Genomic DNA, 27,013 nt, shown 5'->3' with positions numbered 1-27,013 from the left:
GGCACCGCCGTTAATTCGCTCTGCGCGTCGCGGTCAGGGGCTCATTTCCCCATTTCGCCCCAGGAGAGGAGCGAGAGGCGCCGGAGAGAGAGAGAGAGAGAGGAGATGCGGGAGGAGGTCAGGAGCTCGTCGGGGGCGGCGGCCGAGCCGCAGTTCGCCGTCGTCCGCTCGTCGTCGCCGCCGCCCACCCCGGTCGCCAGGTACGGTCTCCGTCGCTCCCCCCCATCCCCCTTCCCCTGGTGGTAGATTCGCCGAATCGAAACGAAAGCCGGATTTATTTTGGGCACGATTCTGCGGAGACCTAGGGTAGGATCGCAGGTGGGGTTCGCGGGGCAGCCGACAGTGTGTATAAATGTTCGATTAAACCATTGGGTAGGAGGAGGGCTATGAATCTACAGCCATCACGCTGCCACTCTCCTATGGATGGAACATATATCATTTTTAGGTGTAAGCGGAAGATATTTGGTTGCTCAATTCATACCTACTGTTGTGAAAAATATAGGGGGTTTTGCTCTGTATTTTTGTAGCACCTCCCCCTTTTTTTTTCCTTTCAACACTGAACCGAGTTATGATGAGGAAATAACATCCAACAAGTTCAGAAAGGACTAGGGAAAAGGATAGCTGAGTTTGACTTATGCGCTGTTAGCAGTTTCTCTCGATTACAAACTACAGGGCGAAAACCTAGTAGCACTATCGTACAGCCATATAGGAAAAGCACCACCAGCCAAACATGGGCTAACAAAGAGAAGAGGCAGCGAGCAAACGCAACTAACTAGCCATATTGCACATCTGAAATCATCAAAAAGGGGGTACCTCACCATCTGAACAGGGGTTTCAGCAGAGTCCTGAGCAAGTGACCATGTTAATCACAAACCAGTCACCAAATATCTTCGGCCTTCTGCATTAGCTGTTCTGTCCCTAGCTGTGAACCCTAGGATCTGTGCTGTCTAATGGTCGTTGCCTCTGTAAAATGGATAAAGTGATGCACTGTGCCATTGGTACTGGATGATGCCAAACCTTATGGTATTCTTGGAACTTGTGGTGCCATATTGCTTAGTCTTTTTCGAGGGACGTTAGTTTCTCAGACCTGGGTCTGCAGCGCTGCTGTTTCTGCTTGTTAGAATTCTTAAAGCTTTATAAGTGTTTTTGTTTTCCATATTGTTTTGGAGGTAAAATTGATTTCAGTATCATCCTTTTGCAATTTAGTGTTCGGCCAGGCGGCCACAATACTTTGTTGGGAGTCTTGTCATAAACTCCTAATTTTCAATTGCTTGCACTGAACCCTCTTTTGTTTTTTCAGTTCTGCTGGTGCCTCATCACCTGCTATGCAAATTAATATAGTAAGCATAGATTGGTTGGGTAGCAGACAAGCTTCCAGGGTTGATTCCTCGTCACATGTTGCACCACATGCCTATGGGCCTGCTCATAGCTTTGATGCTGCTGGAACTGCTTTGGATTCTGCACCATCTTGTAGACCATGGGAGCGTGGAGACTTACTTCGTCGACTGGCAACATTCAAACCTTCAACTTGGGATGCTAAGCCGAAGGTCATCTCTTCTTTCTTGTTTATAGGAATTTAACATTGTTGAAAGTATCAAGATACAACTGCTGAATGCCGTGGTGTGTTAACTTTGCTTTTTATATTTTAGTCCGCAATAAAATATAATCATGGACTCATGGTAACCTAAATCCATAAGCACAGTCAGTCTTTTCCTATGATATCACTTATGATGTTTATCTCTAGTTTAGTTAATACTGAATTTGATCAAGGCCACAGTTCCTTCCTTTGTTAGCTGCATTGTTTTTAAGGCCTCCTGCCTTAGACGCTTAGGCGATAAGGCCCTGCCGCGCTTAGGCGTTGCCTAGGTGCTAGAGTGGGTGGTGCTCGCCTTAGGTTGCCTTACCGCCTTATAAACAATGGTTAGCTGTAATTGGCATGTTGGTGGTTTTTATTTGGTTCAAATTAGAATAACATTGTGGACTATTTAAGAAAGTTCTACTCCTGCCATCATAAGATATGCTGAAATTAACTTTTGCAGGCTGCCAGTTCATTGGTTTGTGCTCAAAGAGGCTGGGTAAATGTTGACATGGACAAAATTGAATGTGAATCATGTGGTGCGCATCTTTTATTCAGTGCAGTGGCATCCTGGTCCCCAACTGAAGGTATGTGATTTTATTGGAAGTACATTAGTTTGAGAAGTAGCTGGTATTGCTATGTCCTGGTCCACAGGTTTCTTCATGCTACACTGCCTCCTAGTGCTAAAAACCAATACATTCATCACCATGTTTTAAATGTCTTACTCTGAAAGTATTATCCTTTTGATGTATATCTATCCGACATAAACTTAAATTTAGCTCATATCGTTAACCAAGAAATTATGCATTCAACTATGTAATGGCTAGCAATGCACTTATGCTTGCCACCTATCTGATTTGTGCATTTGCAGATGTCTGTATTTTCACCTTTCAGTCTAACTAAATAGATTTGATTTGGTATTAATAATAGTTCCAATTTTACATGAGCCATCGTATATTGTGCTCCTTGCTGATAAAAAATATATCTATAGGTCATATACTCTTGCTTCACAATTATTAATATTCAACAGTTTGATTTACTGATTAACACCTGCCATTGTTTTGATAAAGTAAGTGACAACATTAACATATATGTCCGGTGCTTTTCATAAGTCTCACTGATGTTATTCATGTCTTGCTGTTGTGTTAGGCTGGAAAAAAATTTGTTGTACGCCCCGCTTTGCAAACTGAGTTTTATTTAGCTGTGAAACCTTTCTTTTTGTGTTCTGTATTAGTTACAAATGCTGGAGAAGCCTTTGCGGGGCAGCTTGATGCATCACACAAGAATAGCTGTCCCTGGAGGGGCAATAGCTGTGCTGATAACTTGGTTCAGCTCCACCTTACACAGTCAGCGCTTATTGGAGGTTTTAAAGATCGATGTGATGGACTTCTACAGTTTCTCTCTCTTCCTGTGATTGCTCCATCTGCAATTGAGAACATGAGGTTGACAAGGGCTGCTCAGATTAACCGCCTATTAACCCAATCGATTAGCTTCTTATCTGGGGAGCTGGGTTACAAAGCTGAGAATACACCAGGAGTTGACATCCATCAAGGTTCATCTTGTGGCTACTCAAGAGTACGTTTTTCTGTTTTTTGTACATGTGTGTGATTTGCGGCACCACTGTAGTATTATTATTGGATGCCTTTCGATCTTGCATCTTCCTATAATTTAAACATTTATTCTGGTTTACTTTCCAGGCGCAGAAGCTTATAAGTCTTTGTGGATGGGAGCCTAGGTGGCTTCCAAATGTTCAGGACTGTGAAGAAAATTCAACCCACTCAGCTAAAAATGCACTTTCAAATGAACCAGATGAAATGTTCTATTCCCCCCTTGTTGAACATCAGAAAAGTTCATTCTCTGCATCAGCCAAGAAAGATAAAGGAAAAGGCAAAAGGCCCCTCAAAGATTCGGGGTGCAGCATGAGCTCACCTTTATTAGATTGTAGCCTGTGTGGAGCTACAGTTAGGATCTGGGACTTCAGATCTGTGTCACGTCCTAATCGTATTAGTCCAAATAACACTGATGCACCAGAAACAGGCAAAAAGCTAACACTGACACGTGGAATTAGCGCAGCCAGTGGGATCAACGGATGGGTTAATGATGGGGCGGTAAGAGATCAAGCTGAAGGACGTGATGAAGCAGCAACTTATGAGGGGAAATTAGTATCAAATGCTGGAGTAGACCTTAATCTATCGATGGCTGGAGGACTACCGCCACTTCATTCTTCAATGGCTGTTGCATCTGAGTGTTGTAATGGAGGGATGGGAAGAGATCTGATGATTGCGCAGCCCGCTGGAAGTGAAGTTGGTGATCGTGCAACATCATATGAGTCCCGGGGTCCAAGCTCGCGGAAGCGTAACCTTGAGGAAGGTGGGAGCACAGCTGACAAGCCACAAGACGGGGTTCGACATGCTGACAGCATAGAAGGAACTGTCATTGATCGTGATGGTGAAGAAGTTGACGATGACGTTCAAGATTCAGACACCAAGAATAAAAAACCGCGCGGATTCAACTTTTTTGATGCCAATCTTCCATCTTCTTCTGGAGCTGGTCCTAGTAGAAACTTGGGCTTTGACTTGGATGTGGATATTAGTATGTTCGGTCACTCTAGAGCTGTTGGTCTAGCTCCTGTTGAGCATCCGTCTGCTAGAGATTCTATGAGGGCCTCTTCTGTTATCGCAATGGATGTTCGCAGCGCTGACGAAGATTCGATGGAGAGTGTTGAGTATCATCCAGATGCTGGTATAGATATTAATATGCCTTCATCTAGTGGACACAGGAATATTGAAATGAATGATGCCTTTGATCTCAACGATAGCAACCAAGCACAGCAAAGTGCTTGTGCACAACCTGCTGCTGGAAGTGACGGAAGGGAGATAGGAGGAAGCAGTACTAATGAAGGGGAGGAAGTCCTTAATGCAGGCACAACTCCTGCTTTTGCAAGGGATCAGCTTAGCTTAGGAATTAGTGGTGGAAGTGTTGGCATGGGTGCTAGTGACGAGGCTGAAATTCATGGCATTGATGTATCTGTGCAAAGAACCGAGAGTGGTGTAGGTGATGCAGAACCTATTACTGACCTTACTGAGACAATGGGCCATACCGGTGAATCAGTTCCAGGGCCTGGATTGATGGATGAGTTTGTACCTGAAGAAGTTGATCGGGAAGAACCTCATGGAGACAGCCAAGATATTGTGTTCCGTTCAGCAGGCCGTGCTGACAGTGGATCAAAATATTTTGGTTCTAATAAAGCTGATTCTGGTGAGAGTGGAAAAAAGATAGGACATGCCATTGGTCATGAAAGCAGCATGCATCCTTCTCTCTCTTGCAATGCTGGGGTGTATGCCGGCTTCGATGCATCTAAAGAGGAAGTGACACAGGCTGGCAAAGCAGTGACTACTGATGATCAAGGCTTGCAATATGATCTGCGGAATGGATTAGGTAATTATCATCAACACTTTATCTTGCTACAGATAACCTAAAAGATATTTCTATACATTTTTGGGGGAGAGTTGCTTATCTTTTGTGGCATCACGCTATGTTTTTCCTATTAAACTACGGTCATTCGACTGGTACTGGTACTTGCTAGCCATGCTTCCTTTGAAGTTGAAGTTATTCATAGTGATTTGTTTGTGACCAAGGAGCAGCCAGCTAGACTTTCAGGACAGGTGGTATCGATCTCAGATCGGTTTTAGCACCTGCTACTCCAACAAAATAAATGCCATCCTATACCAACTGCTCCCCACAGAAACACATGTTTTTATTATTTCTTACACCTCTGTTTTTAATGTACTTGTTCTATTGTTTTCTGCTCAGTTATCTGTGTTCTGCTCATCTCAAGACTCTATTATTTGTTTCTCAGGAGCAACAAATGGAGAAAATGACTATGAACCAGGTCTTCCAGATTTTGATCCTGTTAAGCATCACAACAGTTACTGCCCATGGGTCAATGGAATTGTTGCAGCCGCTTGCTGTTATGATACTAGTTCCAGCTCAGGCAGTTCAGAACTTTCTGGCTGGCAGCTAACTGTTGATGCACTTGATACATTCCAGTCTCTTGGTCAATCTCAGAATCAAACTATGCGGTCTGAATCTGCGGCCTCGCTAAACATGGTAATTTTTGCCATGCTCATCTTCTCCATTTCTTCTTTGCACCTCTTCGGAGTTCACCATTAAGGCATTAAACATTGAAAGCTGGTAGCTGTTGTCCATATTTCAAAACCTGGAGTAGGTGATCTTCATCAGCTGTGACATCTAGACGGCCCCACCAGTGCGCCTTGCAGAGTTGAACTGCTCACGTAGTATGTTCTATCCTCACCAAACTCTGGTCTTCGCAGGATGATCAAGCAGCTTCTAACCGCAAACTGGCTAGGAGGACTTCGGTGAACAAAAGCCATGGGAAATGTTGAGTGAAGCTTCTTCCTACCCAGCCAGCTCGTTTCGTCCACCTGCTTCTCAAACATGCATAGCATTCGGCCAAGGTCCAGATTGGCGCATCCGGGTGCTTGTTTACGTGCAGTGCTGCTGCCTGCTGTACCCTTCCAAAATTAGGTCTGGCATCGGACGAAGAAACCAGTTAATAATCCATTTGAGCTAGTCTGTAGATTGTTGTCGCCTATGGTCTCTGGCAATTCGATACATGTTGTTCCAGTGATTTTACTGCGTTTATATCTGAAAGAGTCGATTCAAATCGCCGTCCCTTGTTCCAAAAGGAACATTTGCAGAATTTTGCAAGTGAATTGATTGTTGTTCGCCCCCAGTTTAAACTTGTAAGACACTGTTTATATTCTTGGGAAAGGCCTGACACCTAGTTCGAAGGAACATATATATTTTGTGCGAGTCACCCTTGACCTTGAGAATAAAGAATTTAGCTCGAATCCACAGAGGACATACTTTACTTTCAGTGATGCAAAAAATATCTTTCAGCCTTTTTCACTTTTATTAACGACAAAAATATGAATATCGCGTGTTGTCTCTGTTGGTGCTACTGCTGAGTCTAGCCAGTGGTCTCTTTCTGGTTCAAAATCTGACCACCCAATGAGCAGCACCCAACGCGCCAGGTCATCACCAACGATGAGATAGAGAAGTGGATGAGATTCCACTTCGCTGCGCCCCATCATCGTCTTCCCCCCTCCAATCTCCCAACCATCAGATCAAGAAGCTCTGGGAGAGAAGCTCCGGCCGTGAGCGACAATGCCGCTCTGCAGCTTCTACGCCTCCACGTCCCTCCCGGTGGCCAAGCCCCACTCCCTGCCCTCCTCCGCCAAGCTCCCCTCCACCGCCGCCGCGGCGATCACCACCGTGCAGCCAAAGAAGTCGCCGGCGGCCGTGGCTGCGGCCGCGGCGGCGACCGTCCTGCCGACGACGGCCGAGAACACAGCGTCCATGACGCCGGCGGAGGCGCTGTCGCTGCACCTGCCGGAGCTGCCGTCGGCGATGCGGGACAAGATCCTGAGCCTGGAGCTGATGGGGGTGGACTACGGGCGCGCGCTGTTGCTGAACCCGGCGCTCCGGGACGCGGCGCCGGAGTCCATCCACGCGGTGGTCACCTTCCTGCAGTCGCGCGGGCTCCACTTCAAGGACCTGGGCCGCGTCTTCGGCATGTGCCCGTCCGTGCTCACCGCCAGCGTCCGCGCCGACCTCCGCCCCGTCTTCGCCTTCCTCACCGACGACCTCGGCGTGCCGGAGGCCGCCTACCGCCGCGTGGTCGTCAAGTGCCCGCGGGTGCTCGCCTGCAGCGTCCGCGACCAGCTCCGGCCGGCGCTCATCTACCTCCGCCGCCTCGGCTTCCGGGACAACCGCGCGCTGGCGTTCCAGGACCCCATCCTCCTCGTCTCCAGCGTGGAGCGCACCATGGCGCCCAAGCTGGAGTACCTGGCCGGGCTGGGCATGTCGCGGGACGACGCCGTGGCCATGGCGCTCCGGTGCCCGGCCCTCTTCACCTTCAACGTGGAGAGGAACTACAAGCCCAAGTTCGAGTACCTGGTGGAGGAGATGGGCGGCGGCGTGGAGGACGTCAAGGCCTTCCCGCAGTACTTCACCTTCAGCCTCGAGAAACGGATCGCGCCGCGGCACCGCGCCGCCGCCGACGCCGGCGTCGACCTGCCGCTGGCTGACATGCTCAAGGCCACCGACGAGGAGTTCAGCGAGATGCTCGAGAGGGGAAGGAGCAGATGAAGCATTCAGTATATATGGCCGCCGGCCGGCCGGCTGAGAGCGCCGTGCGCCATGTTCATGCACGCAGGCGGCCGGCGGGTGCATGCTTTGTACACTTACCACCGAGCTATGGCGACCACGGTTTGTACTGTACATAATGATCAATGGTTGATGCCACGGTTCCTGACTCACATCGTGAAGTGATGATGCTTCTTTCTTTCCTAGAGGATGTATAAGTACCATTGTACCAATGAAGTAGTGGGATGTGCCATGTGTATAGTGTTCGTATAACATGTTGGGCTGTAAATAAAGTCATGGAGGAAAGTTCAATCGAGATGAACTCTGTTATAATATCAAGAAGTGTAAAGCAGAGTGAACGTGAAACATTGTGGCCATTGGATCTATTTTTAAATCGGATGGCTCAAGAGCAACCCGCTTCCCTAGTGTAAGTTTGCAACTGGACAGCTGGTGTAATCCTTTCCACCGCAACAGTTGCTCTGTCGCAGGCCAAACGGTTCTGGTAGAGGAATCGAAGGGTGGAAGCAGTGAAAGGCAAGAAGGGGTTTGAGCTCGGTGGCCTCCGCGTTGCGTCGGCTTGCACGCCTCGACGCAATCGTCTTCGAGCGACCGCGTGCCCCCTATCCGGATGGCCGCACGCCTCCTCCGGCTGCTACATGCTATGTGCTGCTCCCTTACCCGGTGGTAGGAGCTCGGCGACCTCCCCATACAACGGTCGCGTGCCTCAGCACCACCGTCGCCCGGCAGTCGGGCTCGCCTCCCCATCGATGGTCGTGCTCTCCTTCCCGCCCGGGAGCCGCGCGCCTCCCCCCTGGCTAAGCGCCTCGTCACCACTCTGTAGGTAGAAGAGTTACATTAAGGACCCCCCTCCCCTCCCCCTCTTCCCGATAGGTGTGAAAGCAAACTAGCTCCGAGAACCAGCAGCTTAGGTATGAACAGAAACCAACTTTGAGAATTAGAGGATCTCCAGCCGTTCGGCCCCCCAGGGCGCCGAAAAAGAGTGGTCTGGGGGCGAACCGGCGCTAGATTGGCCCCTGGGGGCGACCTAGCTCCGAGCCACGCCCCCAGGCGTCGTCCCCCAAGCTGGGGCAAATTCAAACGTAGTCATTCCCGCTCACAAAAGAAAAAAAGTCCATTTTACTACCCTGAATAAAGTGTGTGGTTCACTTTAACCCCCGATCAATATTTCTGCTCCCTTCACCCCCTGAACAAACACATACCGGTTGAAAGAGACCCCTGGGTGGTTTGTCTCGACTTCCTGCTGACGTGGCACAAGTCAACGGTGGTTTTGACCCATAATCGTCCAAAATGCCCCTGGACATTTGCGGTGGCTCCCTCCTCACGCCGGTGGCTCCCTGCCGCAGCCGACGAGCGCCCGCATCAGCGGCAGCTCCAGTCGCGCCGCCCCTCTTCCTCCCTTCCCTCCCTTTCTCTTCCTCCCCTTCCTCTCTCTTCTTCTCTCTCTCTTTCCTTCCCTCACGTCTCTCTCCTCTCTTCTCGCAGGAGCACCAGGAGCCGCCATGGAGCTCCGTCCGCCGCCGCCAGCGCCGATTTCGGTGAGAACCGGCCTTCCTCGCCTAGATCCGGATGCTCCCCATCTCCTCCTCCCCGCCGGAAGCCGCGCCCGCCGGCCTCCCCAAACCGCAGCGCCCGAGCTGCACTGCGCCGCCAGGAGGACGACGCTCGCTCCAGCGCCAAGTCCCGTGTCGCCCTGCCAGATCCGCTGGCCCGACGCCCCCGCAAGGCCCAGCCCAGCGCCTCCTGCCCCGCGCAGCCGGGGGTGAGAAGTGGTGCGAAGCGCCACCGCCCCTGCACCCCATTCCCCCATGGTCGGCCGCCTCTGGTCGACGGGAGCCAAGACCTCTCACTCCCAGCTCTGGTCCGCCGCTTCACCGCTCCTGCTCCAACCAGGAGCTCGCCGCCGGCCACCTCCGGGCCTCCTGCAGCACCTCGCCGCCGTCCAGCGACCCCACCATCGGCCTCCACCTCCGGTCCGTGCCCATAGATGCTGCTCTGGTCAGCCGCGCCACCACAACCACCTACAGCGCCGCCGGGAGACAATGATGGGTCACCTGACGAGTGGGCCCCACTAGTCAAATACCGCCGTTGACTACTGCCACATCAGCAGTGGGTGGAGACAAACCAGACAAGGGGGTGTTTTGTCCGGTTTGAGTTTGTTTGGGGGCGACAAGAAGCAGAAATATTGATCAGGGGGTAAAGTGAACCACCCACTTTATTCAGGGTAGTAAAATGGACTTTTTTTCCTCACAAAATAGACGCCACAAATCCGGCGATCAAGCGGCCAAGTTCGACGATCATTACCTCGCCACAGTTCAGCGATCGAATGAAAAGTTCGGCGTACAAAAAAGAAATGACGCGCGTTGTCAGGACCCCGATTCCAAGTCACATCGATCTAGCCGGTAACACCTCATATCACTTTGCGGCCTCACGCACGGTATTCCCACGGGTGTCGCCTTACCATGGCCCGGGACCGTTTGCGTCTTTTAGCTCACGTATATGATAGTGTCGCTAGCATCCATATGACAGAGAACCCGGGCCGACATGACTAGTCGTGAACCCAAAGTGGCACTAACTTACGGGGAAAGGCATACATGAATCAACATCGAGCATGTCGGTCAGCAGCGTGCGAATCCGGGCTGTAGCACTGGGCTAACAGGACTCCGGTGAACCGGGCTGTAGCAGGCTAGGCAGGACTCCGGATGTCACCGCGTGACATTTCCCCGAAGGGACAGACACAGGAACGAAGTGAATCACATGCCGGCCAGTCAAGTGTTCCGGAGCAGTAGTGCTGGGCTAGCAGGACTCCGGTGAACCGGGCTGTAGCGGACTACTATGGCTCATGGAAGCACAAGACTACATTTCCCCATAAGAGAGGCTACCAAGGATAAACAACTAGGTTGTCAGATCCCACACATACCAAGCATTTCAATCATACACACAATATACTCGATATGTGCAAATACAACATGGCATCACAACAAGACTCTACGACTCAGAGTATTTATTCATTAGGCTCCGAAGAGCGAGATATTACAAACATGGGTCTCATGACCCAACATTCAGAGCATACAAGCCAAAGCACATGCGGAAGCTTAACATGTCTGAGTACAGACATCTACAAATGAAAAAGGCTGAGAAGCCTGACTATCTACCAGATCCTGCCGAGGGCACAAGATCGTAGCTGAGGTATCAAGCTAAACGTCGAAGTCCACACGGAACTACTAGCGAGACTGACGTCTCTCTGCAAAACATAAAATAAGCAAACGTGAGTACAAATGTACCCAGCAAGACTTACATCAGGACTATCTACATATGCATCGGTATCAACAAAGGGGGTGGTGGAGTTTAACTGCAGCAAGCCAGCTTTGACTCGGTGGCTATCCTGAACTACGACTGCAAGTAACTCTTTTGAGGTGGCGCACACGAGTCCACATATTCACCATATCAATACACCACTATGGATCTGCTCCCGTCTCCCTACGAGAACGCCATCCATAGCACTCACGCTTATCTTGCGCATTTTAGAGTATCCACTTTTACTTGTCTATGAAGTGTACAGGCGACCCAGAAGTCCTTTACCGCGGACACGGCTATTCGAATAGATCATATTAACCCTGCAGGGGTGTACTTCGTCACACACGCTCTCGCCACTTACCACCATGTACACGTCGTGTACCTCGGCAACCTTCAAGCGGAAGCCTGGCGAGGGAGTCGGCCATGACCTGACTAACCACACAAGTCTCTCGTCCAGGTTTATCGCCTATTCGGGTTCCATCCGCAAGGAGATCCGGCCGGGGTGTCGCTCACGGCCCCAAACGATGTGTGCAGGGTTCCCAAGCCCACCTCGACGGATGAATCTACGCTTGGTACACCGTGCCACGGTGCCTAGTCTGTCCCAATCCCACCTGTACCGGGTGCCACTTGGTAGACTACTAACACTACCTACAAACACCAGAAACTAGTTGCAACTCCTGGACAGAGATCAAGTTGATTAATAAGTCGAGAGGGGCACTTAAGCATTCCAATGTGTGGTAGTAACTGTTCATGGATCACAAACACAGAACTCAGTTCCTGAGGACGGCTGCAATGAGACAACCCACCATGTACTCCTACATGGCCTCTCACCGCTACCTTTACCAAATCATGTTCACACACTTAGCTCTCAACAGTAGGACATGTTCACCACATTCCAATCCATCCCCGATGAATCAGACCTGACACAACTCTAAGCAATAGCAGGCATGACAAACAAGCATGAATGAGTAGGCACATCAGGGCTCAGACAACTCCTACTCATGCTAGTGGGTTTCATCTATTTACTGTGGCAATGACAGGTCATGCAGAGGATAAAGGGGTTCAGCTACCGCGGCAAGTAACAGATGAATCGTTGTTGTCCTAATGCAGTAAAAGAGAGCAGGAGCGAGAGAGTGGGATTGTATCAGGATGAACAAGGGGTTTTGCTTGCCTGGCACTTCTGAAGATAGCATTGAGTCTTCATTAGTGTCAACGATCACAACGCCGGAACATCGTCTACCGAGAGGGGACAAATACCGGCAACAGAGAAGAAATACAATCAATGCAATGCACAATATGATGCATGATCATGACATGGCAATATGAATGTGTTTTGGGCTAATGCAAGCTAGAACAGATTGAGATGAGTCCATTTGAACCAAAGATTCAAATGCAAACCCATTTTATAGAGTCATATAAGTGCATTATCTTGTTTCATCTAAACAGCATGGTTAGGTTGCTCTAACATGCATGAAACCAGTACAGATGGATAGATTGGATTTTTCTGATCATTTTTCATATATAAATCTTTTCATTCTGAGCTATAGATTATTTTCTATGATTTTTAGAAGTTTAGGGTATTTTCTGGAATTTCCTGTATAAAAATAATTCCAGTAATTAAATTAATGCGTCAGCATTAAGTCATGCTGGCGTCAGCTGGTCAACAGGACCGTCCAGGTCAAACCTGACAGGTGTGGCCCACCTGTCATTGACTCAGTGCTAACCAGGGTTTCGTTAAATCCTAACTAAAGTAATTAGAAGGGCTGGGGCCCACAGTCAGCGAGTCAGTGGGTTAGCTAAAATTTAATTAGCATCTAAACTAAATTAGCAGGGCCTCGGGCCCACATGTTAATGACCCAGGGGGGTCAAACCCTGGTCAACTCGGTCAAACCTGCCGGCGACTCGACGCCGGCGAGGCCAGACGCGGCGGCGAACCACGGGTTTGCCCTACGGGGCGCCGTTTGGCGCGCGGAGCACAGCTACGGGATGCGGACGCTCGTCCGCATCCAACCGTGGGGGTGGCGCGGCCGGGGAGTGGCCGGAGTGGCGCCGGCGACGAGCTTTGCGGCAGCCGGAGTCGGCAGAGAGCGGGGACGCGGTTGCAGTGGCCGTGGCGATGTGCGTTTAGCACCTACGGCGTCTACGTGGTGCGGTGAGTACGATGGACGCATGCCCGGGGCCAAATGGTCACCGGAGCAGCACCGGCGACGAGCGCGGGCGACGGCGGGGTTCGGTCTCCGGCGGAGCGACGGCTACAGCGTGCAAATGGAGCGCAGAGGAGGGGGGTTCGGGTCAGTGGCTCACGGCGAGTCGGACGAGCAGGTCGGCGAGCTCGGAGACGGTCCGGAGCGGGCGGTGCGGCGGAGGCGATCTCCGGCGGCCGGAGGTTGGAGAAGAGCTTGGGTCGTCGCTTGGGGCGTTCGGCGTCGCGTGCGTCGACGGAGATGGCGATGGCGATGAGGCGGAGCTTGGGGGCGCGTCGGAGAGGCAAGGGGAGCACGGTGGGCGCGACTACGTCGGCAGGACGGCGACGGCTGCTTCGGCCATGGCGAGGAGAGGGCGAGAGAGAGAACCAGGGGGGAAATGAGGTATCGGGGCGGTCGAGCGGGCGACGTGGGCGTCGTCCAGATCCTCTAGAGGCGCGGGCGGCAAGCAAGAGACGCCGTGGCGCGCGCGGCGGCGTCGCGGTGTCCCTCCTCTGCCTACTGGCGGAGGTGGGGGATGACTGGCACGGCGCTGGGCTGGGCCGGCCAGGTGGGCTGGCCAGCTGGGCTGCGACAGGTGAGGCCAGGTAGGTATCCTTTCTCTCCTTTTTTTTATTTGTTTCTGTTTTCTAATATTCTGTAGTCTTTAGGGCTTTATTAAAAATATTTAGACACTTCCTAAACTCATGAAACTACTCATGATCACTGTTGGGAATATATCCTACAGTAAACATTTTAGTTTATGACTATTTGAGCATTTAAAATATTTAATAGCATTTAAATGCCCAAATGCAAATAGAGTATGATTTAATGCAGAGCCCAAATATGTCATGGAAAAATGTGCAGCACCTCTGGTTATTGTTTCTAGCATTTTCCAGAAATGATGAACATTTTTAAAAGCCATTTGGATTTACTGGAAATATTTTGGTTGAACCTAGTGAATTCCTTTAATGCTAGGGTTTAGGCAATCCCCATTTCAATTTTCTGCAAAATTCAAACATGATGCACACATGAAGCTAGCCTAGTGCAATACGAGAAGCTAGGGATGTGTCAACTCACCCCCACTAAACAAGAATCTCGTCCCGAGATTCAAGCGTAGGATAAGAGGAAAAGGGGACACAAAAGCTAACACAATCTTCTTGATCCAATACCCTCATCGAAGATGTTGACTCATTGCTTCAAATTGATCTTGTCGTCTTTGCTTTCGGGATCTTCATCCAACATGATGACGACAGAAGAAACTCTATAGGAATCGATCTTCTTAAAGATCGAGCAACTCACGATCAACTCACGGAATGAGATGTCGAACATCTCTCGAGCCAAGACACGGAACATACATCCAGAGGGAAGAAGTGAAACAGAGAATGAAGATTCAAGTTGATAAGCACAATTCCACGCTGAATAAGACGGTGCATGGTTTCAAGATAACAAGGAGTTATCTGCCATCATTCCATAACGGGGCACCTTAGGGAGGGTGGCTCATAGAAATATTCCCTTAAGTGGCAAAAAGAATTACTTTTGATTCAGAGATCATTGAAACTCTTCATACCAGCGTAAGGCAATTTACAAATGATCGTTTGAAAGAATTCAAAAGAATGGCACACTCAATTTGGAAAGGGAACTATGGTTATAGAACAACTCGGCAAATGGAAGGCACATTCCAGTTGATACCAAGGATATAACCTAGTGACTGAGCGTGCTTTCAAGAACTTGAGCATTTCCATATTCATCAAGGTTTTACCAACATCCGTGCCGAGGATCCTGGCAACACATCATACTACCATGATGAACGGTGATGGAGGATGCAGGTGCAAAGGAGGACAACACTTTCTCAGATTTTTTCCTTAGCAATGCCAAAGAAGCAAATTTGGATGATCGACCGAGAGACATTTAGCATTCCGCTTCTAATGTTCTCCTTGATGTACTAGGTACCACGGTCAATGCTTAAAACATCAACATGGCCATCAGGTAAAGGTCGGACTTCGGAGGCACAAAAATCCATAAGGAACAACCTGTGGGATAAGTCATATGAAATCCTCATGGGAAGTGACCAAACGGCTTAATCAAGATACTACAATAATGGTGCTTCCAGCTAGGTGCATCCACTTCACTGGAACCTATATCATAGTTCTTGGAAGAAGTTCCAACCATCATATCTTCCTGAGACTCAAATCTGGTTGGTAACAGGATATTCCAGACTCATCGAGTCTAGAAGAAAATGAAGGTTTGCAACACAAATCGACGAGATGACGTTGCGAGATTCTCGGGAAATGAGCTACGGTAGCAAGCTCCAAAACATGAGCTGGTTCTGCTAAACACATGTGAACACGCTGTCTCGGACAAGCATGACCACATAGTAGTCTTATGATAAAACACTACCGAGTTTAGGTGGGGAACCATCATCGAGGATATTGGAGTCTTGTGCATGATCTAGAATTAGCACAACAAGCTCCTTTTCCTTGAACAAATCAATCAGTGGCTTGGTGTGCTAGGAACACATATAGAATGGAGGTAGCGAGCCTATCAAACCATAGCATACTTCGCACATGCATGACTGACTTGGGATGGTTCCAGAGAAAACAAAAACAATCTTTCTCGGATCCACGGCGACACCTTACATCAAGTGCACGTGAATTAAAGAAAGTCACTTCTTTCATCCAAACATATCCTTCATGAGATAGCACGAAGAAAATGCTAGCACAAGTTTCCAACACTAACTTAATGTTCAACACGAGTCATGGAGAAGATAAGAATGTTGCTGATGGGCTCAGCAACAATTTATCAAAATTCCAATGGAGATGGACTTCCATAATTATGTGAACAAGTGATAGCATTGGTCAGACCCAAAAGATATAATGGTGTATGCTCGAGGGATCAACCGCGAGTAAGACAACATTATGAACATCGTTGGTTCTGATTTGATTTGATATTAGCCCATACTCAAATCAAAGTTTGGTTAAGATGATAGGTCCATTAATTGATCACGAGGACCAATCGATGAAGAAATCATCTTTCTACAACAAACACACACACAAGAGATATCCTTTGGAATGAACTAAGTTAGGCAAGCTTTTATCTTCCAACTCTCCAAGTTGCTGTTCAGCTTAACCAACTAGCTCAGGGGTATCCAACACAGATTCTTGGAGAAGGGGTGGTTTATAAGAAAACCAACTTGATCACGAGCTCAACATAACAGTCAGGGGATAACCTAGTAACACTTCCGAGAAGATATTCGGAAAATCACGAGCCACCGATATGTTGCTAAGCTCGAGAACAATCTTGCTTTTCAGGGCAAGACGATATGACCAAGGAAGTGATGGATTGGCACAATCCTATCTCATTAATCGAGGAGTGCACCAGGGAAAATGGACTAGGTCGCACGATAAATCTTAGGATGACGATTCAATAACCGACATACTAAGGATGAGGGTATTGTCCATTAACTACCAAGCAACGGAGTTGCTAGGAGTATCGATTTCACACATCACAATTCACTTGTCGGTATTCCGGTTATAATAACACGGGGACCGAGGAATGAACGATGATGGCGAGGAGTATCACTTAATCAAGAATTCATAAGAGGTGGTGCAATTCTCATGACACTCTTGACATAAAGATGGTAGCACTCCAAGGTAGAGCAGAACAAAAACTGGATTGGCATTTTGATCTGTGGAATACAACTACTTTGACCCATCCTAAATATGGACGAGGTACCGAAGTTTGTTTCTCCTAGTCATTCTGAAATAGAATGGCTTGACAAACAACAAGAATAGAAAGGTATCGATAACACGGATGCACAACTAGTCCTGACTATCAATTGATAGACGAAGGTCGGAATACGACTGAAGAGGGACAACTCAAAGGAACATATAACTTTCTGAGTTGTGGACGCATAGGTTAGTATGTCGAACAAGTTCAACATATTTCTTCCGGATAACCCATGCAGAAAGGTAGAACTGGCAGATTCACAATGTAGAATGGAGAACTCATCGAGAGCACTCTTGTTGTGATCTTTTGGTTCAACGAGGAGGTTCTGCCAAGGATGGTTCATGGTATTTGGAAGAATGGTATACCACGGACCTCGAGGACTATCGCAAAGGTTACTAATATCCTAAAGGTACGAGCAACACTATCAACACGAGGTAAGTGGAGGGAATCTCGAGTTCAGAAACCCGGGAATAGAATGCCTACTAACTAAGTGGCATCACGGGATGCTTTCGAGAATGATGGCCAGAATCATCACACTGGGAATACAAAACATGGCTAGATTACTAGATGGTTCTCTCGGATGCCTAGGGTCATAATACTAGCTCCAACACATATGTCAAGGCAATGAAGTACCTCAACAGACCGTTAGTGTGGTTAATCTGGCCCAAAGGAACATCGAGAACGGAAAGAAGGGATCTGCAAATGCGTCAGATTATTTAGAAGCCTGGGATGACTCGGACAGCATAACGACTGTAAATGCTCAAAGGATTTGAGACATCCTGCAAAAATGGTGGCATAACCACTTAGAAGCACAATAACAAGGTTTTGAGGCCAGATATGAACATACGGAAGTAGTAGGAACTGAACTGAGGCTTGAAACCAACAATCCTATAAGTCTACGGATTAGTAACACGTGATCCTAATAGGAAGATGAGAAGCCTAGTTCTTAATCCCCGCAGAAAAGAAGAGGGTGACTCGGATCAGAAGGGCATAAGGTAAAGGAGTAAAAAGAGCCTTACATTCCCATCCACAATCAATTCCCTTATATAACTAAAGCATTTCTAGACTCGACTTCGACCAGTTTGGCTTGGTAATCCTACAGGCAGTCAGACTCTGATATCAAAGCTGTCAGGACCCCGATTCCAAGTCACATTGATCTAGTCGGTAACACCTCATATCACTTTGCGGCCTCACGCACGGTATTCCCACGGGTGTCGCCTTACCATGGCCCGGGACCGTTTGCGTCTTTTAGCTCACGTATATGATAGTGTCGCTAGCATCCATATGACAGAGAACCCGGGCCGACATGACTAGTCGTGAACCCAAAGTGGCACTAACTTACGGGGACAGGCATACATGAATCAACATCGAGCATGTCGGTCAGCAGCGTACGAATCCGGGCTGTAGCACTGGGCTAACAGGACTCCGGTGAACCGGGCTGTAGCAGGCTAGGCAGGACTCCGGATGTCACCACGTGACATTTCCTCGAAGGGACAGACACAGGAACGAAGTGAATCACATGCCGGCCAGTCAAGTGTTCCGGAGCAGTAGTGCTGGGCTAGCAGGACTCCGGTGAACCGGGCTGTAGCGGACTACTATGGCTCATGGAAGCACAAGACTACATTTCCCCATAAGAGAGGCTACCAAGGATAAACAACTAGGTTGTCGGATCCCACACATACCAAGCATTTCAATCATACACACAATATGCTCGATATGTGCAAATACAACATGGCATCACAACAAGATTCTACGACTCAGAGTATTTATTCATTAGGCTCTGAAGAGCGAGATATTACAAACATGGGTCTCATGACCCAACATTCAGAGCATACAAGCCAAAGCACATGCGGAAGCTTAACATGTCTGAGTACAGACATCTACAAATGAAAAAGGCTGCGAAGCCTGACTATCTACCAGATCCTGCCGAGGGCACAATATCGTAGCTGAGGTATCAAGCTAAACGTCGAAGTCCACACGAAACTACTAGCGAGACTGACGTCTCTCTGCAAAACATAAAATAAGCAAACGTGAGTACAAATGTACCCAGCAAGACTTACACCAGGACTATCTACATATGCATCGGTATCAACAAAGGGGGTGGTGGAGTTTAACTGCAGCAAGCCAGCTTTGACTCGGTGGCTATCCTGAACTACGACTGCAAGTAACTCTTTTGAGGTGGCGCACACGAGTCCACATATTCACCATATCAATACACCACCATGGATCCACTCCCGTCTCCCTACGAGAATGCCATACATAGCACTCACGCTTATCTTGCGCATTTTAGAGTATCCACTTTCACTTGTCTATGAACTGTACAGGCGACCCAGAAGTCCTTTACCACGGACACGGCTATTCGAATAGATCATATTAACCCTGCAGGGGTGTACTTCGTCACACACGCTCTCGCCACTTACCACCATGTACACGTCGTGTACCTCGGCAACCTTCAAGCGGAAGCCTGGCGAGGGAGCCAGCCACGACCTGACTAACCACACAAGTCTCTCGTCCAGGTTTATCGCCTATTCGGGTTCCATCCGCAAGGAGATCCGGCCGGGGTGTCGCTCACGGCCCCAAACGATGTGTGCAGGGTTCCGAAGCCCACCTCGACGGATGGATCTACGCTTGGTACACCGTGCCACGGTGCCTAGTCTGTCCCAAGCCCACCTGTACCGGGTGCCACTTGGTAGACTACTAACACTACCTACAAACACCAGAAACTAGTTGCAACTCCTGGACAGAGATCAAGTTGATTAATAAGTCGAGAGGGGCACTTAAGCATTCCAATGTGCGGTAGTAACTGTTCATGGATCACAAACACAGAACTCAGTTCCTGAGGACGGCTGCAATGAGACAACCCACCATGTACTCCTACATGGCCTCTCACCGCTACCTTTACCAAATCGTGTTCACACACTTAGCTCTCAACAGTAGGACATGTTCACCACATTCCAATCCATCCCCGATGAATCAGACCTGACACAACTCTAAGCAATAGCAGGCATGACAAACAAGCATGAATGAGTAGGCACATCAGGGCTCAGACAACTCCTACTCATGCTAGTGGGTTTCATCTATTTACTGTGGCAATGACAGGTCATGCAGAGGATAAAGGGGTTCAACTACCGCAGCATTAACAGATGAATCGTTGTTGTCCTAATGCAGTAAAAGAGAGCAGGAGCGAGAGAGTGGGATTGTATCGGGATGAACAAGGGGTTTTGCTTGCCTGGCACTTCTGAAGATAGCATTGAGTCTTCATTAGTGTCAACGATCACAACGCCGGAACATCGTCTACCGAGAGGGGACAAATACCGGCAACAGAGAAGAAATACAATCAATGCAATGCACAATATGATGCATGATCATGACATGGCAATATGAACGTGTTTTGGGCTAATGCAAGCTAGAACAGATCGAGATGAGTCCATTTGAACCAAAGATTCAAATGCAAACCCATTTTATAGAGTCATATAAGTGCATTATCTTGTTTCATCTAAACAGCTTGGTTAGGTTGCTCTAACATGCATGAAACCAGTACAGATGGATAGATTGGATTTTTCTGATCATTTTTCATATATAAATCTTTTCATTCTGAGCTATAGATTATTTTCTATGATTTTTAGAAGTTTAGGGTATTTTCTAGAATTTCCTGTATAAAAATAATTCCAGTAATTAAATTAATGCGTCAGCATTAAGTCATGCTGGCGTCAGCTGGTCAACAGGACCGTCCAGGTCAAACCTGACAGGTGTGGCCCACCTGTCATTGACTCAGTGCTAACCAGGGTTTCGTTAAATCCTAACTAAAGTAATTAGAAGGGCTGGGGCCCACAGTCAGCGAGTCAGTGGGTTAGCTAAAATTTAATTAGCATCTAAACTAAATTAGCAGGGCCTCGGGCCCACATGTTAATGACCCAAGGGGGTCAAACCCTGGTCAACTCGGTCAAACCTGCCGGCGACTCGACGCCGGCGAGGCCAGACGCGGCGGCGAACCACGGGTTTGCCCTACGGGGCGCCGTTTGGCGCGCGGAGCACAGCTACGGGATGCGGACGCTCGTCCGCATCCAACCGTGGGGGTGGCGCGGCCGGGGAGTGGCCGGAGTGGCGCCGGCGACAAGCTTTGCGGCGGCCGGAGTCGGCAGAGAGCGGGGACGCGGTTGCGGTGGCCGTGGCGATGTGCATTTAGCACCTCCGGCATCTACGTGGTGCGGTGAGTATGATGGACGCATGCCCGGGGCCAAATGGTCACCGGAGCAGCACCGGCGACGAGCGCGGGCGACGGCGGGGTTTGGTCTCCGGCGGAGCGATGGCCTCAGCGTGCAAATGGAGCGCAGAGGAGGGGGGTTCGGGTCAGTGGCTCACGGCGAGTCAGACGAGCAGGTCGGCGAGCTCGGAGACGGTCCGGAGCGGGCGGTGCGGCGGAGGCGATCTCCGGCGGCCGGAGGTTGGAGAAGAGCTCGGGTCGTCGCTTGGGGCGTTCGGCGTCACGTGCATCGACGGAGATGGCGATGGCGATGAGGCGGAGCTTGGGGGCGCGTCGGAGAGGCAAGGGGAGCACGGTGGGCGCGACTACGTCGGCGGGACGGCGACGACTGCTTCGGCCATGGCGAGGAGAGGGCGAGAGAGAGAACCAGGGGGGAAATGAGGTATCGGGGCGGTCGAGCGGGCGACGTGGGCGTCGTCCAGATCCTCTAGAGGCGCGGGCAGCAAGCAGGAGACGCCGTGGCGCGCGCGGCGGCGTCGCGGTGTCCCTCCTCTGCCTACTGGCGGAGGTGGGGGATGACTGGCACGACGCTGGGCTGGGCCGGCCAGGTGGGCTGGCCAGCTGGGCTGCGACAGGTGAGGCCAGGTAGGTATCCTTTCTCTCCTTTTTTTTATTTGTTTCTGTTTTCTAATATTTTGTAGTCTTTAGGGCTTTATTAAAAATATTTAGACACTTCCTAAACTCATGAAACTACTCATGATCACTGTTGGGAATATATCCTACAGTAAACATTTTAGTTTATGACTATTTGAGCATTTAAAATATTTAATAGCATTTAAATGCCCAAATGCAAATAGAGTATGATTTAATGCAGAGCCCAAATATGTCATGGAAAAATGTGCAGCACCTCTGGTTATTGTTTCCAGCATTTTCCAGAAATGATGAACATTTTTAAAAGCCATTTGGATTTACTGGAAATATTTTGGTTGAACCTAGTGAATTCCTTTAATGCTAGGGTTTAGGCAATCCCCATTTCAATTTTCTGCAAAATTCAAACATGATGCACACATGAAGCTAGCCTAGTGCAATACGAGAAGCTAGGGATGTGACACACGTGCAACGCATCACACGGCGGGGTCGGCCTCCGGCGTCGGCGGAGTCGGCGTGCGCGGGCTTGGCGGTGTCGGAGCTTCTTCTGTGCTGGGCAGCGTCGGCGTGGCTTCTATGCTGCTGGGCCTCGTGGAGGCATCATCGCTCAGGCTTGGCGGCGTCAGCGGCGTGGGCGTGGAAGTTGGCGGCGCCATTGGCGGCAGCTGGTTCAGGATAAGGCCGCGCTCCGCCAAGTACCACGCCTTGACCGCCTCGTCGGTGCTCTGGAGCATGTCCGCCCCGCCCAGCAGGAAAGCCAGGCCGGTGTTCCTCTTTTTCGCTGGAGGTACTTGAAGTCTTGGTCGCTGCTGTCCTGGCGATACATGGCAAACATCCGCACCAGCTGCGGCGAGGAACAAACAGTTGGCGGGCGCGCACGGCGAAATGAAAAGTGGGAGACCGGCGTGCCATACCTGATCCTCAATGTTGGCGCCGCTCTCCGGGCGAGCCGCGATCTCCTCGACGATCTCGTGCCATTTGTTGCACGCGCCCTGGATGAGCCCCCAATGGTTCGCCATTGCCTTTGACCCGCGCTGCATGTAGACGCCTTTGAAGTAGGGGTCGACGACCCGTGTCGCCGAGTGAAAGATCGTGGATGTCGCCTAGAGGGGGGTGAATAGGCGCTTTAAAATAATTACGTTTAGGCTTGAACAAATGCGGAATAAACCTAGCGGTTAATTTGTCAAGCACAAAACCTACAACAACTAGGCTCACCTATGTGCACCAACAACTTATGCTAAGCGAGATAAACAACTACGTGATAGCAAGATATATGACAAGAAACAATATGGCTATCACAAAGTAAAGTGCATAAGTAAAGGGCTTGGGTAAGAGATAACCGAGGCACGCGGAGACGACGATGTATCCCGAAGTTCACACCCTTGCGGATGCTAATCTCCGTTTGGAGCGGTGTGAAGGCACAATGCTCCCCAAGAAGCCACTAGGGCCACCGTAATCTCCTCACGCCCTCGCACAATGCAAGATACCGTGATTTCACTAAGGGACCCTTGAGGGCGGTCACCGAACCCGTACAAATGGCAACCCTTGGGGGCGGTCACCGAACCCGTACAAATTGCTCGGGGCGATCTCCACAACCTAATTGGAGACCCCGACGCTTGCCCGGAGCTTTACACCATAATGATTGAGCTCCGAACACCACCAAGGTTGGGGCTACCTCCACAACTTAATTGAAGGCTCCCAACGACACCACGAAGCTTCACCACAATGGAATATGGCTCCGCGGTGACCTCAACCGTCTAGGGCGCCCAAGCACCCAAGAGGAACAAGCTCAAGGGTACCAAGCACCCAAGAATAATAAGCTTCTCAACTTGTAACTTCCACGTATCACCGTGGAGAACTCAAACCGATGCACCAAATGCAATGGCAAGGGCACGCGGAGTGCCCAATTCCTTCTCTCTCAAATCCCACCAAAGCAACTAATGCTAGGGAGGGAAAAGAGAGGAAGAACAAGAAGGAGACCACCAAGAACTCCAAGATCTAGATCCAAGGGGTTCCCCTCACCTAGAGGAGAAAGTGATTGGTGGAAATGTGGATCTAGATCTCCTCTCTCTTTCCCCCCCCAAAACTAGCAAGAATCCATGGAGGGATTGAGAGAGAGCAAGCTCGAAGAAGGTCAACAATGGGGGAAGAACACGAGCTCAAGAGATAAGGTTCATTGGGGAAGAAGACCCCCTTTTATAGGGCCTCCTGAATCCAACCGTTATGTGCTCAGCCCGCACACGAGCGGTACTACCGCTTAGCACGGTCAAAACAGCCCAACGAGAGAGAAAAACACGAGTTGAAGTTTTGCCAGAGAGGTAGTACCGCTCGGGGAGAGGTAGTACCGCTTATAAGAGGTACTACCGCTCGAGGGGAGAGGTAGTACCGCTTATAAGAGGTACTACCCCTCAAGGGGAGAGGTAGTACCGCTTATAGGCTGTACTACCGCTCAACTACCGTGAAACCCTACACGAGAAATGCAAGACAAAATCGAGGCGGTAGTAGAGCGGTACTGGAGCGGTACTACCGCTTGACGCTACAAGCGGTACTACCGCTGCCGACCGCGGTACTACCGCAGGGAGAAAACCAGAACTGCCATAACTTCTTCATATGAGCTCCGAATTGAGCAAACTCAAGCTTGTTGGATAGAAGACGACGAGTAGCATCCAATAGCGGCTGATTATAGTAAGAAGTGGCAGGGGAGGTATGCCTAACAAATAGAGGAGAGAAACCTCCAACAGAGAAAAACCGGCATAACCTCCAACATCGAAAACATCATAGAAGATGCACATGAACTCCGTTTTCGATGAACTCGAGCTTGTCAAGAAGAAGAGCACAAGCTCTAAAACTCACAAAGAGAAACACCAAACATGAACCAAGAAAGATGATGCAAGGATGCAATGGTTTGAGCTTTCTACGAACAATACAATCAAGCTACTCACCGAGAGCCCCCTTGATAGTACGGCAATCGATCCTATAACCCGGTCTCCCAACTACCACCATGAGACCGGTAAAATAGAAAACCTATCAAGGGCAAACCTTTGCCTTGCACATGGTCCACTTGAGCTAGATGATGACGATCTTGACTCCCTCAAGTTGGACCACCTTTCTTGATTGCGTTGGCTCGATGAAGACTAGTTGATTGCTCCCCCATACTCCACTATGGGTGAGCCACTCTTCCGCACATCTTCACAAGTCCATTTTCACCACAATGGATGGCAAGCTTCAAGCATTTGATCTCTTCATGTTGCTCCACTTGAACTTGCACACCGCAACCTAACCCCACAAAGAACTCTCACGAATACCATGGGTTAGTGCACAAAGCGTAATAGAAAATGCTTACCATACCCTTGATCCCTCGGTACATCTTGTACGCTTTGTGTTTTGATCAACTTGATTCACTCTTGACTTAGTCTTGATCAACCTTGACTCTTTCCAACTCTCTTCATTTGGATGATGTCTTGAAGGTAAACATGAATGATCACACAATCTTCTTCTTCAAGACATGCTTGCAATAAGCTTAACTCTCACATGACCAATCTTTGGATAATTCCTTAATAACACCTTGGTCACCACATAAACTCCTTGAAACCAACACATGGACTTCAAAAAATGCCTATGGACAAATCCTTCAAATATAACTCAAGGCAACCATTAGTCCATAGAGATTGTCATTAATTACCAAAACCAAACATGGGGGCACCGCATGTTCTTTCAATCTCCCCCATTTTGGTAATTGATGACAATCACTTTCAAGAGAGTTTATATAAGGAATTATGCATCACCATGCAATGCAACAACCAATAATGCATGCGTATGAGATGCAAATCCTTAGGAACAAAACCAAAGCAAGAAATAACACTCTAAACTTCTCCGCAAAACTCTCTGAAACTTCTCCCCCATTGGCATCGATTGCCAAAATGGGCGAAAAGCTTAGAAGGCCAATATAAATTGTGGTCCTCCATAAAATGTGTATTTCTCAACAAGAGAGTGGAATGCAATACACATAACCAAAGGTAAATACTTGGAGGAACACAAACTATATTGAGGCGCAAAGATTGCTAAAGAAAGATATGCCACAAAGACATAACAAAAAGAGCCACAGCAATCAAGCAATCAAAAGGTACCAATTGAATCAAGCAATTAAAGGATATCGATTGAACCAACTAGACAAAAGATCCTACGAGCCACATGGATAAAGGATATTATGATATGAGCGAAGGAGTGTTCTAAAGAAACTAGAGAAGCTCCCCATGATTTGTGCACACATAAGAATTTTTGAATTTGGAATACACCTTACACAAAATAGGATCATAGCTCCCCCAAAATCAATAGAAACTCACAACAAGTGCAAGTGAGAATATAGGACACAAAGCCTAGTACTTGCAACAAACAAATGGTTGAGCAACATGTAAAAGAGACAACTTAAGAAAAGGCTCAACCAAAATGATGTGTGTGAGTCATGGCAAAGCACTTGAGAAGACTAATGTAAGGGTGAGCATTAAGCATCAACATAGTCTTGAATAGTGGAGATACAAGGTGCATGACATGTCCTTCCCACACACACCAAGCAAAGGGGTTCACAAGCACACTCAACATGCAAAAAGAATAACCAACGCTTGTGACAACCCATGGTGAAGAAAGAAAGTGAAAGCTATGTCAAGAGGAGGGATACCAATCGAGATGGCAAAAGCCTCATCAAGACAAGCAAGAGACAAATATCTTCACCACACAAGAGTCCATCAAGATGCAACAAGGTAAGATCCGTACTCAAGGCAAAAGCTTTCACGGGGCCACCAAAGAAATAATACAAGAAAGAAAAATGGACGTGAAAGAATAAGGATATCCACTAAAGATGTAACTTCTCTCAAGTGTGTAAGATTCTAGGTAGATGAAATGATATCAATCCACAAAGAAGGATGCACACAAGAAATGGTTACTCAAGGGAAGAAAAGGATACCCAAACGGAAGACATAAACTATACTGATAAGATCTTTGCTTGAAAAGCATAGCACATGGCTAAATATGGTCTTATTGTATATAAATGAATTCCTACCACACAACCATCAAAGACATCACAACTAGCAACATGAGATTATCGTTGAGATGCTTTGAGAAAGGAAACAAGTATCACAAGATGGAATGAATAGCATGCCAAGATGCAACCTACACAAGGTTGAATGCAAG

The 27,013-nt window shown here is 48.7% G+C and overlaps 2 protein-coding genes across 2 annotated transcripts; both read left to right on the top strand.

Annotated features, from left to right (window-relative positions):
- Positions 1-19: 19 nt before the first annotated feature.
- On the top strand, positions 20-6,400 carry LOC123123103 (uncharacterized). The gene is made up of 7 exons (XM_044543546.1): positions 20-200; positions 1,301-1,547; positions 2,040-2,163; positions 2,811-3,151; positions 3,274-5,014; positions 5,436-5,686; positions 5,911-6,400. The coding sequence occupies exons 1-7, from the start codon at positions 106-108 to the stop codon at positions 5,980-5,982; spliced, it is 2,871 nt and encodes a 956-aa protein (XP_044399481.1). The 5' UTR covers positions 20-105; the 3' UTR covers positions 5,983-6,400.
- A 140-nt stretch (positions 6,401-6,540) lies between these two features.
- Positions 6,541-8,065, top strand: LOC123123105 (transcription termination factor MTEF1, chloroplastic). The gene has a single exon (XM_044543548.1). It carries the CDS (start codon positions 6,767-6,769, stop codon positions 7,748-7,750), a length of 984 nt encoding a protein of 327 aa, XP_044399483.1. The 5' UTR covers positions 6,541-6,766; the 3' UTR covers positions 7,751-8,065.
- Positions 8,066-27,013: the final 18,948 nt, after the last annotated feature.

This window comes from Triticum aestivum, chromosome 5D (assembly GCF_018294505.1).
Source record: "Triticum aestivum cultivar Chinese Spring chromosome 5D, IWGSC CS RefSeq v2.1, whole genome shotgun sequence".
NCBI lineage: Eukaryota > Viridiplantae > Streptophyta > Magnoliopsida > Poales > Poaceae > Triticum > Triticum aestivum.
The sequence above is the reverse complement of the archived record's forward strand: the minus strand, read 5'-3'. Positions and strand labels throughout refer to the sequence as shown.